Consider the following 15,216-nt stretch of genomic DNA (forward strand, 5'->3'; position numbering starts at 1 on the left):
CACCAGAAATGGGCTTCACACATTGTACCCGTATCGGGAATCGAACCCGGGTCTTCGACGTGACGAGAGAACGCTTAAACCACTAGGTTACCCGACCGCCCCTGTGGATTGTTTAGAGGTGTGTTGCGTGTTGGTCGTAGTTATTAATATCGTATTCAATTTTGTTAGGTATCCTCCATATTGTCAGCGTGTTGTATTTCAGGCTGGAATGACGTTGGCTTTAGGAACCCTGACATCCTCTCCCCAAACATAGACAAGCTGGCCAGAGAAGGGGTCATCCTCAACAGTTCCTACGTCCAGCCTGTCTGTAGTCCGTATGTTGCTTTATGGCATCGATGATGTCATTGTAAAAATATCCTCCATGATTACTGTTATAATTTTTTTCTATAACGGTATAAGGTCCGGGGTTCATACCAAAAGACGTTAAAAGATGGTACTTGTTGTTACCCTGTCTGGCCCTCGGCATTAAGGGGCTAAAACAAGGACTGGTCGGCTCGGAGTCAGTATGCTGTGTGTGAGTGGGGTATTCATGTTAAACTGCGACATGGTATCTCAGTGAGCTAGCACTATAAGGCGGCATCAGTACGGACTATTTCAAGCAGCCACATACACACGCACACACACACATGCACGGCGCTATATAAGTGCAATAATCTTGGACGCGACGTTAAACACAATTTCAACTCACCTCGCTTTTTCTATAGGGCATCGACGATATCATGGTAAAAATGTACTCCATGATTACTGTTAAAATTATTCTTTATAACTCTATTAAATTGGGAGCAGTGGGGGCAATAGCAATAGAGTTAGTGAGTGAGTTAGTGAATGGGTGGTTGAGTAATTGCGTGAGTGAAAACTCTAACGAAGAATGAGTGTAGAAAAAGCACAAACAAAAAGCTTGCCAAACTCTATTGACAGTTATTTTGGGCTACCCTGTCTTGAACTGGCTGTCATTATATCATTGACACGCCTTGAAACTAAGTTGGGTCAAATCTTGGATTTGAACCCACAATCATAGAGTCTAAAGGACGCAACTTTAGTAGCAAAAGCAGAAGCAGTAGCAGCAGGAGTAGCAGTAGTAGTGACAGTAGTAGTAACAGTCGTAGTAGTAACAGTCGTAGTAGTAGTAGTAGTAACAGTAGTTGTAGTAGTAACAGTAGTTGTAGTAGTAACAGTAGTAGTAACAGTAGTTGTAGTAGTAACAGTAGTACTAACAGTAGTTGTAGGAGTAACAGTAGTACTTACAGTAGTTGTAGTAGTAACAGTAGTAGTAACAGTAGTTGTAGTAGTAACAGTAGTAGTAACAGTAGGAGTAACAGTAGTAGTAACAGTAGCAGTAGCAGTAGTAGTAACAGTAGTGACAGTAGTTGTAGTAGTAACAGTAGCAGTAGTAGTAACAGTAGTAGTAACAGTAGTAGTAACAGTAGTTGTAGTAGTAACAGTAGTAGTAACAGTAGTAGTAACAGTAGTAGTAACAGTAGTTGTAGTAGTAACAGTAGTAGTAACAGTAGGAGTAACAGTAGTAGTAACAGTAGCAGTAGCAGTAGTAGTAACAGTAGTGACAGTAGTTGTAGTAGTAACAGTAGTGACAGTAGTTGTAGTAGTAACAGTAGTGACAGTAGTTGTAGTAGTAACAGTAGCAGTAGTAGTAACAGTAGTGACAGTAGTAGTAGTAGTAACAGTAGTGACAGTAGTTGTAGTAGTAACAGTAGCAGTAGTAGTAACAGTAGTAGTAACAGTAGGAGTAACAGTAGTAGTAACAGTAGGAGTAACAGTAGTAGTAACAGTAGTAGTAACAGTAGCAGTAGCAGTAGTAGTAACAGTAGCAGTAACAGTAGTAGTAACAGTAGTGACAGTAGTTGTAGTAGTAACAGTAGCAGTAGTAGTAACAGTAGTAGTAACAGTAGTTGTAGTAGTAACAGTAGCAGTAGTAGTAACAGTAGTAGTAACAGTAGCAGTAGCAGTAACAGTAGTAGTGACAGTAGTGACAGTAGTTGTAGTAGTAACAGTAGTAGTAACAGTACTTGTAGTAGTAGTAGTAACAGTAGTAGTAGTAGTAGTAGTAACAGTAGTTGTAGTAGTAACAGTAGTAGTAACAGTAGGAGTAACAGTAGTAGTAACAGTAGGAGTAACAGTAGTAGTAACAGTAGCAGTAACAGTAGTAGTAACAGTAGCAGTAGCAGTAGTAGTAACAGTAGCAGTAACAGTAGTAGTAACAGTAGTGACAGTAGTTGTAGTAGTAACAGTAGCAGTAGTAGTAACAGTAGTAGTAACAGTAGTTGTAGTAGTAACAGTAGCAGTAGTAGTAACAGTAGTAGTAACAGTAGCAGTAGCAGTAACAGTAGTAGTGACAGTAGTGACAGTAGTTGTAGTAGTAACAGTAGTAGTAACAGTACTTGTAGTAGTAGTAGTAACAGTAGTAGTAGTAGTAGTAGTAACAGTAGTAGTAGTAGCAGTAGTAGTAGCAGTAGTAGAAGCAGTTGCAGTATTAGCAACAGTAGTAGTAACAGTAGTAGTGGTAGTATTAGTGGCAGTAGTAGAGGTAGTAATAGTGATGGTAGTAGTAGTAGCAGCAGTAGTAGTATTAGTAGCAGCAGCAACAGTAGTAGCAGTACAAGTAGCATCAGTATTAGTAGCGGTAGTGGTAGTGGTAGCAGCAGCGGTAGTCGCAGCAGTACAAGGTCTTCAGCAACCCATGCTTGCCCTGAAAGGCGACTATGCATGTCGTAAGAGACGACTAACGGGATCGGGTGGTCAGGCTCGCTGACTTGGTTGATGCATGTCATCGATCCCAATTGCGTGTATCGATGCTCATGATATCAATCGCTGGATTGTCTGGTCCTGACTCGACTATATACAGACCGCCGTCATATAGCTGGAATATTTCTGAGTGCGGCGTTAAACCCCCCAAAACAAACAAAAAGTAGCATCTGGAGTTGCAGTAGCGCTAGTAGTAATACATGTAGCAGTAGTAATAGCAACAGCAGCACCAGTAGTTGGTAATTTGTTTCTGAATGTGTTACTCCTCGTGTTTCAGATCTCGCAATGCTTTCATGACAGGTGTATATCCTTTCAAAGTGGGTCTTCAGGTAGGAAGTTTCACTTAGCTTGTGGTTACACGCATTTGATTTACCCAAAAGCGTAAGAAAATATAAAATTTGGACAAGAAGGATGCTTACAACGAATAAATAAGTGACACAAACACACAAGTTTAATGTGTGTCTTGTTTGCGCGCTCGATGACCTGTCTGAATACTTTGCCACATTCTTGATTGAATGATTCGTGTTGAACTCCCTCTTGCTTGAATGATTCGTGTTGAACTCCCTCTTGATTGAAAAATTTGTATTGAACTCGCTCTTGCTTGAATGATTCGTGTTGAACTCCCTCTTGCTTGAATGATTCGTGTTGAACTCCCTCTTGCTTGAATAATTCGTGTTGATCTCCTTCTTGCTTGAATGATTCGTGTTGAACTCCCTCTTGCTTGAATAATTCGTGTTGAACTCCCTCTTGCTTTAATAATTCGTGTTGATCTCCCTCTTGCTTGAATAATTCGTGTTGATCTCCCTCTTGCTTGAATAATTCGTGTTGAACTCCCTCTTGCTTGAATAATTCGTGTTGATCTCCCTCTTACTTGAATAATTCGTGTTGAACTCCCTCTTACTTGAATAATTCGTGTTGAACTCCCTCTTGCTTGAATAATTCGTGTTGATCTCCCTCTTGTTTGAATGATTCGTGTTGAACTCCCTCTTGCTTGAATGATTCGTGTTGAACTCCCTCTTGCTTGAATAATTCGTGTTGATCTCCCTCTTACTTGAATAATTCGTGTTGAACTCCCTCTTGCTTGAATAATTCGTGTTGAACTCCCTCTTGTTTGAATGATTCCTGTTGAACTCCCTCTTGTTTGAATGATTCCTGTTGAACTCCCTCTTGCTTGAATGATTCGTGTTGATCTCCCTCTTGCTTGAATGATTCGTGTTGAACTCCCTCTTACTTGAATGATTCGTGTTGATCTCCCTCTTGCTTGAATAATTCGTGTTGAACTCGCACTTGCTTGAATAATTCGTGTTGAACTCCCTCTTGCTTGAATGATTCGTGTTGAACTCCCTCTTGCTTGAATTATTCGTGTTGAACTCCCTCTTACCTGAATAATTCGTGTTGAACTCCCTCTTACTTGAATGATTCGTGTTGAACTCGCTCTTGCTTGAATGATTCGTGTTGAACCCCCTCTTGCTTGAATAATTCGTGTTGAACTCCCTCTTACTTGAATGATTCGTGTTGATCTCCCTCTTGCTTTAATAATTCGTGTTGAACTCCCTCTTGCTTGAATGATTCGTGTTGAATCCGCACATTTGTTTGTTGCAGCACATAGTCATCTGGCAGTGGCAAAACGTCTGTTCCCCTTTGAACCACACCTTTCTGCCTCAAGTGTTGAAAGGCCTGGGCTATGCAACTCACATCGTGGGCAAGTTAGTGTTGGCGCATAAGTTACCTTACTGAAACACTTGTAAAGATGTTCGCGCAATTGTAATGATTATCATCATTAATCCTTTCAGTCTTTTACCAGAGTTTCGTAATTCTACAATTGTGTGACATATTGTTGCGTTTTAGTAAAGTAACACCTTGATCGACAAAAAGCTATGAATTTCTGTACTGCTTATCTATTTGGTATTTTAATGGTGTTCAACGGTTTTTTAACGAAACGCAATTTTCGGTTCTTGTTTCCAAGATGGCATCTCGGCTTCTGCAACTGGGACTGCACGCCCACCTTCAGAGGCTTCGATAGCTTCTTCGGCTACTACAACTCTCGCGAGGACTACTACAGCCATAAACTGTGTAAGTACAACAGAGATTTAGTTACTACTCGATTTTAAAGTGAAGGTCAAACATCATTCGCCTTTTCTATTGGACGAGAGGCGCGTCACGTGACCCTAGAGGTGAAGGACACATGTTGACATTCAAATGTCTTTTTGTCGAGACGGGTTTTCATAATGACGTAAACATCGCCACTTCCAAATTCCTCGGAAACCCCTTGGGATTCCCTGCATGAACACAAATTGCTGTTGTTTAAGTACTCACACATATACATGATTGAAAGATTGTTGTGTTATTGATTGTCATTTATGATTGTTGGTTTGTGATAAGTTATGACAGACATATCTCAATGGAAAGATGCTGAAGATAATATAAGCCACCCTTCATGTTTATCAACCTTCAGCTCTGTAGTCTGAATACTTCATTGTGGTGTTAGGAATGGTCTCTGAGGTCGGTGGGATACCCGAAGACCCGGGTTCGATGGGAACAATGTGTGAAGGCCATTTCTGGTGTCCCCCACCGTGATATTGCTGGAATATTCCTGAAAGCGGCGTAAAACCATACTCACTCACGCTGGTGTCCCCACCCCCACCCCGGACGTGATATTGCTGGAATATTGCCGAAAGCGGCATGAATGAACCAGTGCAATCACAACAATGTGACAGTCAATTTTATGCCCCCCCTCCTCTTGTAATTTTAATGAGCATCCAACGTCTGTGAAACATCTCATGTGTTCACTATTACTACATTTATGCAAAACATGTACTTGTTTGAGTGTAGACGAAGTTGTCTGGACTTTGCCGCTGACCCCGGTGCTTGTATTACAGCAGGATATTTGGACTTCCGGGATGACCAGAAAGCTGCGTGGCAGTACGAAGGCCAGTATTCTGCGGTATGTGTGTGTGACGTCACTCATGTGATGACATGAAATATACAACGAATACAATGTTTATATAACGAAATAATACCCTCATTGTTGTCATACACAGGACTACAGTTTAATGTACTTTTGTTCAATATCTCAAAGTTAGTGAGAGCTCATACATCTTTGGAAATCATATGATATATTATTTAATGATACTCCATACAAAACGGTATTATGTTAATACACACTTTCGTACAAAGTTCGACTTTGGTTTCCAGAACCTGTACTCCCAGAAGATTGTCAGTGTTATTGAAAAACATGACAAGAGCCGACCATTGTTCCTCTATCTGCCGTTCCAGTCTGTGCACTCTCCAACACAGGTACTGTGTCACCCACAGGTACACTGACACAGACACACAGGTACACTGACACAGACACACAGGTACACTGACATAGACACACAGGTACACTGACATAGACACACAGGTACACTGACACAGACACACAGGTACACTGACACAGACACACAGGTACACTGACACAGACACACAGGTACACTGACACACACACACACAGGTACACTGACACAGACACACAGGTACACTGACACAGACACACAGGTACACTGACACAGACATACAGGTACACTGACATAGACACACAGGTACACTGACACACACACACAGGTACACTGACACAGACACACAGGTACACTGACACAGACACACAGGTACACTGACACACACACACAGGTACGCTGACACAGACACTCAGGTACGCTGACACAGACACACATGTACACTGACACAGACACACAGGTACACTGACACACACACACACATACACTGACACACACACACACAGGTACACTGATGCAGACACACAGGTACACTGACACAGACACACACAGGTACACTGACACAGACACACAGGTATACTGACACGGACACACAGGTACACTGACATAGACACACATGTACACTGACACACACACACACACAGGTACACTGACACAGACACACAGGTACACTGACACAGAAACACAGGTACACTGACACACACACACACAGGTACACTGACACAGACACACAGGAACACAGACAGACACACAGGTACACTGACACAGACACACAGGTACACTGACATAGACACACATGTACACTGACACACACGCACACAGGTACAATGACACAGACACACAGGTACACAGACAGACACACAGGTACTGAAACATGAGACACCCTTCTACTCTGTAAGTGACTGTATTTTGAATGTCACATTCACAAATCAAGCTAAAGATTTCGTGTGTATCCCCTCCACGTTCTTCGTGCGTCCTTGACAGATTACTTCTGATCAAGTATCCAGTGATCCACGGTAACTGCTGAGGAGCTGTTTTGATGAAACTTGCATATTTAAATTCTAATCTCAAGGCACTCTATCTGGTATAAGGCCACACGAGACGGACGTGTAAGCAGTAGAGCCCAGGAAGGCACATAACACAGCTCTGAACCAACAGACTTCCACGAAGGGACCCCATCACTTGGCATCAAGTCTGAAGACATTCTGATACAAGATGGACATGGGTGCTATGTGTGTCACTATTATTATCTGTTTGATAACAGCAGGAATGGTTAACACCATCCCACAAAGCGTTAATTGTGATTCTCTTCCCATGTTTTACAGGCTCCCGAACGCTATGTTAATCTGTACAAGAATGTTAACAACGAAGGAAGGCGGGTTTTCAGCGGTACGTATCATGTTCCGTAAATGCTCTATCATTTCAATGATTGATCACTGCAATGGTCTGGGAGGCATTGGTATGGCGTTTAGGGAAGATATGACATATTTAGACTACTTGTTCAACTAGTTGTATGACATGACGTCCCCAAAATATGTTTAACATACAGCAATGGAAGTTCACTATTTTAATGACGTTCCAGGCAATTTCAATTAAAGAGACGTCTTGTCCACTGAACTCTTTATATGTTATTGTTGTATCCATCAGGAATGGTCTCTGCTCTCGATGAAGCGATTGGCAACGTAACCGCTGCTCTCAAACAAACCGGTCTCTATGACAACACACTGTTTCTCTTGACGACGGATGTGAGTTGCATATTTCTGTAGTGTCTTATACACTTCTCTTACACTTGTTTCGGCAATTAGTACCGCGAACCCTCGTTAGTCCAGACTCCGTTATGACGGAAACTCAACGTTCCAGACGATTCACATCAAGAACGTCAAACATTCTACAATGGTGAGGTGAGGTGAATTGGGTTTGACGTCGCGTGCAAGATTATTGCACTTATGTAGCGACGTAAATGCCATACGTAGGTATATGCTGTACATAGGTAAACGCTGTAGGTAGGTAAATGCTGTACTTCGGTAAATGCTATACTTCGGTAAATGCTGTACCTAGGCAAATGCTGTACGTAGGTAAATGCTATACTCAGGTAAATGCTGTACTCTGGTAAATGCTGTACTTACGTAAATGCTATATTTAGGCAAATGCTATACTGAGGTAAATGCTATACTTCGGTAAATGCCATACTCAGGTAAAAGCTATACATAGGTACATGCTATACACAGGTGAATGCAATACATAGGTCAATGCTATACACAGGTAAATGCCATACTCAGGTAAATGCTATACATAGGTACATGCTATACACAGGTGAATGCAATACATAGGTCAATGCTATACACAGGTCAATGCTATACACAGGTAAATGCTATACACAGGTAAATGCTATACAGAGGTAAATGCTATACACAGGTAAATGCTATACAGAGGTAAATGCTATACTCAGGTAAATGCTATACGTTTTGGGGTGGAGAGAAAACAGATATGAACATACTGAGATACACAAAACACAATGCTGACCTTGACTGTGCACAGTTCCTTATTTCAGTCACATTTCCAGAAGGTTTCGATCAAACTGAAATATGTCTTTTCATTGTGTGTATACTGCATGTTACATGCTGCCAGAATGGAGCCGAGATCTTCAGCCACGGCAACAACTGGCCCCTGAGAGGGGGGAAACATTCCATCTGGGAGGGGGGCACGAGGGGCACGGCGTTCCTGCACGGGGCGGGGCTCAAGAAGACTGGCTACACCTATAACGGGTGAGATGGACTGTTTGTAGTATTGATGTTGGGCTGTTTTTATTGTTTTGTTTGATTCTCAGTCGAATGCTGAGCATCAGAGGGAGAGTCGATCAGAATAAATCTAATATTGTCCATGCCAGTTTCATGTGACGTAGTTCCAACTTAGATGACTTGCTTGTCAAGTAACATGTGTAGCATTCATTCATTTCTAAATGACAACTTTATCAGGTCACAAGATAAACATATTATTGGTCCAGTAGCGACATTAAAAAGGTGATTTATTACGCCTTTTCCCGTACATCGTCACGCTCGTTCTCTGGAATAATTTCCAACATAAAGTGTTATTTCACACGAAAGATAAAAACAGTATTTCATCATATATTATATGTTCAGATGAAAACAGTATCTCATCATATATATGTTCAGATAAAAACAGTACTTCATATTATATTTGCAGATAAAAAAGTATCAAATGTGTTCAGATAAAAACAGTATGTCATCACATATTTTCTGATCAAAACAGTATCTCATCACATATTTTCTGATAAAAACAGTATCTCATCACATATTTTCAAATACAAACAGTATCTCATTACATATTTTCAGATAAAAACACTATCTCATCACATATTTTCGGATAAAAACAGTATCTCATCATATATTTTCGGATAAAAACGGTACATGTATCGCATCATATTTTTCATCACTAAATAATAAATTGACTCAGCTGACCTACTTGTGATCGTAAAACGAACATATATAATGATAGTTTGCATTAAAGGTTCCAAATGAACTCATTCACTCGGGAGAGGAATTCCTCTTGGCTCCTATGCTATTCTCTAACATCGTCCTCATGCTGGTATTATTGTCCCTGCTCACAGAATGATCCATGCAGTGGACTGGATGCCGACTCTCATCTCTGCTGCAGGGGGGACCCCAGGTGAGGGAACATATTTTGTACCAAAGTGGTAAACTTGACCTTTATCGCTTTGGGCTTTGTTGTTTCATCAAACAGACAGTTGGTGATATAACTGACACAATGTTGTTTAAAGCCGCTGTATTTTCAGCATCATACCCGTGCTGTGCTTGTTGGGTTCACCAAATCTATAAACGTCTTTGAACTGTATCACTTCGTGCTTTCCTTCAATAATAGTGAGTTAGTTGGGTTGTACACCGCTTTTAACAGTATTCCAGTTTTCTCACGGCGTGTCAACTGAATGTGGAAGGAAAGTGATGCAGGTCTTAGACGTTTACCACTTCGGTGAAACCCACGAGCACAGGTATGGTGCCGACAAACCTTGAAACATAATCGGGGCGAATAGGGATTCGAACCCACAATCATAAGTTTCTGGTTTGCCCAAGGGACGCAACTCTGCACAGCGAATTGCGGCGCCTGAGACGACTGGGTCACCGTGCCCCCTCCTCCAACAGTAAGCTGACATGCCGTGATATAAGTGAATTACTGTTCCAAACTTGCACTGGTATGGTACTGAAAAACATCAACTAACAGATAATCAGGGCGATTCACGAGAAACACATCATAATGTGCGTAAGTGATTTGCACAGGATGTCAGCGTGAGCTAAATGTGGGAGGAAAACCCGAAGTGGCGCTGGTGTTATGGACACTTCAGTGAAACCAACTTATGGCATGGCGTTGATAAACTGAGAATTATTATGACGGCGAATATTGGTTTCGAACCCACGAAGTTTCTGACGCGACCATGCAAGGAACGCAACTATGCTCAGCTTTTGACGACCGGGGGGCACCAGTGTCCCTCCCCTCATCTTATTTATAAACAATCAATGAGGATTTCAATTAGGTTTGGTTTGTTTTACGCCGCATCCAGCAATATTCCAAGCTTTATAATGGCGGTCTGTAAATAATCGAGTCTCGACCAGACAATTACCTCCCTTGTTGAAGCGTTTGTAAAATATATCTTTAGTCCAGTGTATGGAATTTAACATGACTACAAAAGATCAGTGATGACGTGAAATAATTATATTTGTAATGTCTCTTATTTATTTTAGCTTTTCCTATAAAGTAAAGGGTACAAAAGATCAGTGATGACGTGAAATAATTATATTTTTAATGTCTTTTATTTATTTTAGCTTTTCCTATAAAGTAAAGGGTACAAAAGATCACAGATGACGTGAAATAATTATATTTTTATTATGTCTTATTTATTTGATCTTTTCCTATAAAGTAAAGGGTACAAAAGATCAGAGATGACGTGAAATAATTATATTTTTAATATGTCTTATTAATTTGATCTTTTCCTATAAAGTAAAGGGTACAAAAGATCACAGATGACGTGAAATAATTATATTTTTATTATGTCTTATTTATTTGATCTTTTCCTATAAAGTAAAGGGTACAAAAGATCAGAGATGACGTGAAATAATTATATTTTTATTATGTCTTATTTATTTGATCTTTTCCTATAAAGTAAAGGGTACAAAAGATCACAGATGACGTGAAATAATTATATTTTTATTATGTCTTATTTATTTGATCTTTTCCTATAAAGTAAAGGGTACAAAAGATCACAGATGACGTGAAATAATTATATTTTTATTATGTCTTATTTATTTGATCTTTTCCTATAAAGTAAAGGGTACAAAAGATCACAGATGACGTGAAATAATTATATTTTTATTATGTCTTATTTATTTGATCTTTTCCTATAGAGTAAAGGGTACAAAAGATCACAGATGACGTGAAATAATTATATTTTTATTATGTCTTATTTATTTGATCTTTTCCTATAAAGTAAAGGGTACAAAAGATCAGAGATGACGTGAAATAATTATATTTTTATTATGTCTTATTTATTTGATCTTTTCCTATAAAGTAAAGGGTACAAAAGATCACAGATGACGTGAAATAATTATATTTTTATTATGTCTTATTTATTTGATCTTTTCCTATAAAGTAAAGGGTACAAAAGATCACAGATGACGTGAAATAATTATATTTTTATTATGTCTTATTTATTTGATCTTTTCCTATAAAGTAAAGGGTATCGATGGGATTGATCAGTGGCAAGCTGTTAGCACAGGAGGACCCTCAAAGAGGTCAGAGTTCATCTACAATCTAGACGACTACGTCATACCACTACAAGGGCAAGCAGGCATAAGGTGAGTGGGTGAGTGAGTGAGTTTGGTTTAACGCCACTTTGACCGGTGTTTCTGTTCTGTCATTGGGAATTGAACCCATGCAATATTCCAGTAATATCACGGCGGGGGACACCAAAAATGGGCTTCACACATTGTACCCATGTTGGGAATCGAACCCATGCCTTCGGCGTGATGAGCGAACGCTTTAACCACTAGGCTACCCGACCACCCCTAATATTGTTAAGTAGCTGTAGGAGTGAACGCGAACCCCAATTCATCTCACCTCATCTGTTACCTTTTAAACACCATATTCCATTTAGGGATGCTGTTAGGCCTCATCATCGGTTAACGCTGCCAATAACATTTGTACAGATTACAATTAACATGTAATGATTGGATGTATGAAACACAACAGCTGTGAAACTGGCCTCTAGTGGTTGTTAGGTTATGAGAATTAACGCAATTATCACACCTTTCGCTTTCATATCAACGGCGATGCCATCTTTTATCATGAGCGCGCACAGAGGGAAACAAGCAGCCTCAATATCCGTGTCTTTGCAGGATGGGGGACTATAAGCTGTTGCTGGGATACCCCGGAACTCAGGATGGATGGCATCGTCCCATGAACAACACCAAGGATGACATATACGAGAAGCACCTGTACGACCCTCAGGGAAAGGAGACACACTTGTTCAACCTCAAAGGTACACAGATCGGAGTCCAAATGTTGAACCAATTTGTAAAGTACGATACAAAGCACAAATCACCAATGGAGTGAAAAACTGAAATATGAATAACACACCAACGTAACCTATGTCGCTTGACATCCCTGAAGTAAACCGAAAGAACAATACAATGTTTAATATTTTGTTCATATTTAAACCTAGAAATAGTGAAACACCTCTTAGTACATATTTCCACTTAAACAGACATTTAAAAATCGTATCCTCTGTTTATTTGTTTGTTTATTTGTTGTTTATCGCTGCACTCAGCAATATTCCAGCTATATGAAGACGGTCTGTAAATAATCAAGTCTGGATCAGAAAATCCAGTGATTGATTTCATGAGCATCGATCCACGCAATTGGGATACGATGACATGCATCAACCAGGTCAGCGAGCCTGACCACCCGATCCTGTTAGTCGCCTCTTACGACACGCTTAGTCGCCTTTCACAGCAAGCATGGGTTGCTGTCATCATATTCTACCCCGTATCTCCAAGGGTCCGTATCCCCTATGAATGTTCTGACGAAACACGTGGGATTGGCGGTGTGTGTAACAGCTCTGTAAGTGTATGTGTAAACTACAATCTGTCTGTGCTGCTCCGACAGCGAAAGGTGTTTCAATGCCGTCCGCGTTAACCAAACAACGTTTGGCGCTTGGCATAAAGGCATGAGGTGAGGTGAAATTGGGTTTAAAGCCGTGTACAAGATTATTGCACTTATATAGCGACGTGCATGCACGCATGTGTGTGTACTAGTCCGGACTGAAGCCGATTTATAGTGCTAGCTCACTGCGATACCATGCCGCAGTTTAACATGAACACCACACTCAGACACAGTATACTGACTCCGAGCCGACCAGTCCTTGTTTTAGCCGAGCGCCAGACAGGGTAACAACAAGTACCATCTTTTAACGTCTTTTGGTATGACGGTCAGGGATCGAACCCCGGACCTTTAGCTCTCTGGGCGGACGCTCTACCACCCAAGCACGGGGGCGGTCCCTGAAGGGATAACACAAGGACTGGTATCTCAGTGGAGTAGCGCTATCATACTGGCACAGATCCAGACTAGTACAAGCGTTTCTATGGCCTAAAAATACAATGTCAAGAATAAACCATGTTGATTGGTTGAGCTTAGAATGTCAGTGTCTGTGATCACAATGAATCTCGTATGATTTGGTATGTGATCTGTCATTATATTGAAGCTTACCAGTCATTATAAGACATAACTGATAAATGATTTGTCAAAGAACATAAGAAGCTATTAGTGATCATTATTTTTCATTTATGCAAATTGTGTGAGTGGCGGGTTCTTCTGGGAGAGCAGGACATGCTCATCCTTCCACGAATGCCTGGTGTCATCATTGATTTTCAGTGATCCTTTAATATAATTTTCAGTACAATTGTCTTTTATGCCCAAAGGAATCTGTTTGTTAATTGACATTGACGATTTACATAAAAATTTCAGCGTTTCTCTGTTAATGTATTTAAACCAGTTGACCTATAGAGCCGTTTCGTTTTCACTTTCTCAGATGATCCCCTGGAAAAACATGATCTTGCAGAAGCCATGCCAGAAATGGTTGCTAAGCTACGAGAGCGCCTTCTTGAATATAAGAGACATATGGTTCCAGCCAACTACCCTGACCACCCTGACCCAAAAGGGGACCCCAAGAGATACAACAACACATGGACGCCAGGGTGGTGCTGACGTCATCGGGGGTGGTGCTGACGTCATCGGGAGTGCTGTGAACGTCATCGTCATTGTACTGATCAATCGTGGGAACTAACGCGATGTGCGTGCACTGTACAGTCAATGTTTCACTACACTAGTAACTACTAGAAAAGAAGGTCGCCATGCAACAAAAATACATTACATCTGTCTATACATTTGTACAGAGTTCACAAATGTATTTGGCTTGACCGTTTTCATTTTTATAATGCTTTGCGCTTGTCATTTTTTGTTACTTCTTGTGTTTAAATGATGAGCTAATATCGATGAAGCCAAGATGCAAATTGTGTTTTTTTATGCTGTGAATAAATATTTCTATTACGTGTTTGTACATTTGCAAAATAATTTAGGCCAAACATATGCTGATCATAAGAATAATCAACTTCAACTCGAAATCAGAAAAGATGTGTTTTTTTGTGCTCAAGTCGACCTCCAAACACATGGAATGAGATTCGAACCGGTACAGCGTTGTGTTTGATTATCTCATGTTGTCACAGTGTTTCAGTATTGTAACGGCCTCTGATCCTTTCTCTGAAGGAAACCACGAGACGGCCTCAATACATTGTGTCATTTAACGTTGTGTTTGATTGATCGGGTGGTCAATTTGGCTGACTGGATTGATGCTTGTCATCGAATCCCAATTGCGTAGATCGATGCTGATGATGTCAATCACTGGATTTTCTGGTTAATAATTTACAGACCGTCGTCATATAGCTGGAATAGTGCGGCGTTAAACAAGAACCAAACAAACACATGCATGCACTAAAACCTTGCATTGTAGCGAACTATTTGTATCGTATACAATTCAATGACTTACACAACACAAAGGATGGATCGTCGTGGTGACGATTTCTAATTTTAGTCAAAT

The 15,216-nt window shown here is 40.5% G+C and overlaps 1 protein-coding gene across 3 annotated transcripts in view; it reads left to right on the plus strand.

The window, feature by feature from the left end:
* The window catches only part of LOC124121947 (arylsulfatase B-like), a 39,055-nt gene extending 24,376 nt beyond the window's left edge, over positions 1–14,679 (plus strand). For all 3 annotated transcript variants that reach the window (XM_048397236.1, XM_048397235.1, XM_048397237.1), the window contains 13 exons: positions 203–314; positions 3,038–3,089; positions 4,363–4,466; positions 4,727–4,833; positions 5,640–5,704; positions 5,956–6,057; positions 7,361–7,424; positions 7,683–7,780; positions 8,664–8,800; positions 9,664–9,722; positions 11,797–11,920; positions 12,461–12,603; positions 14,152–14,679. In XM_048397236.1, the coding sequence (XP_048253193.1) occupies positions 203–314; positions 3,038–3,089; positions 4,363–4,466; positions 4,727–4,833; positions 5,640–5,704; positions 5,956–6,057; positions 7,361–7,424; positions 7,683–7,780; positions 8,664–8,800; positions 9,664–9,722; positions 11,797–11,920; positions 12,461–12,603; positions 14,152–14,327 (1,343 nt within the window). In that variant the 3' untranslated portion in view covers positions 14,328–14,679. The remainder of the gene's footprint in view (positions 1–202; positions 315–3,037; positions 3,090–4,362; positions 4,467–4,726; positions 4,834–5,639; positions 5,705–5,955; positions 6,058–7,360; positions 7,425–7,682; positions 7,781–8,663; positions 8,801–9,663; positions 9,723–11,796; positions 11,921–12,460; positions 12,604–14,151) is intronic.
* The last annotated feature ends 537 nt before the right edge of the window (positions 14,680–15,216 follow it).

This window comes from Haliotis rufescens, unplaced genomic scaffold (genome assembly GCF_023055435.1).
Source record: "Haliotis rufescens isolate VD_foot unplaced genomic scaffold, xgHalRufe1.0.p SCAF_169, whole genome shotgun sequence".
In the NCBI taxonomy this organism is placed as follows: domain Eukaryota; kingdom Metazoa; phylum Mollusca; class Gastropoda; order Lepetellida; family Haliotidae; genus Haliotis; species Haliotis rufescens.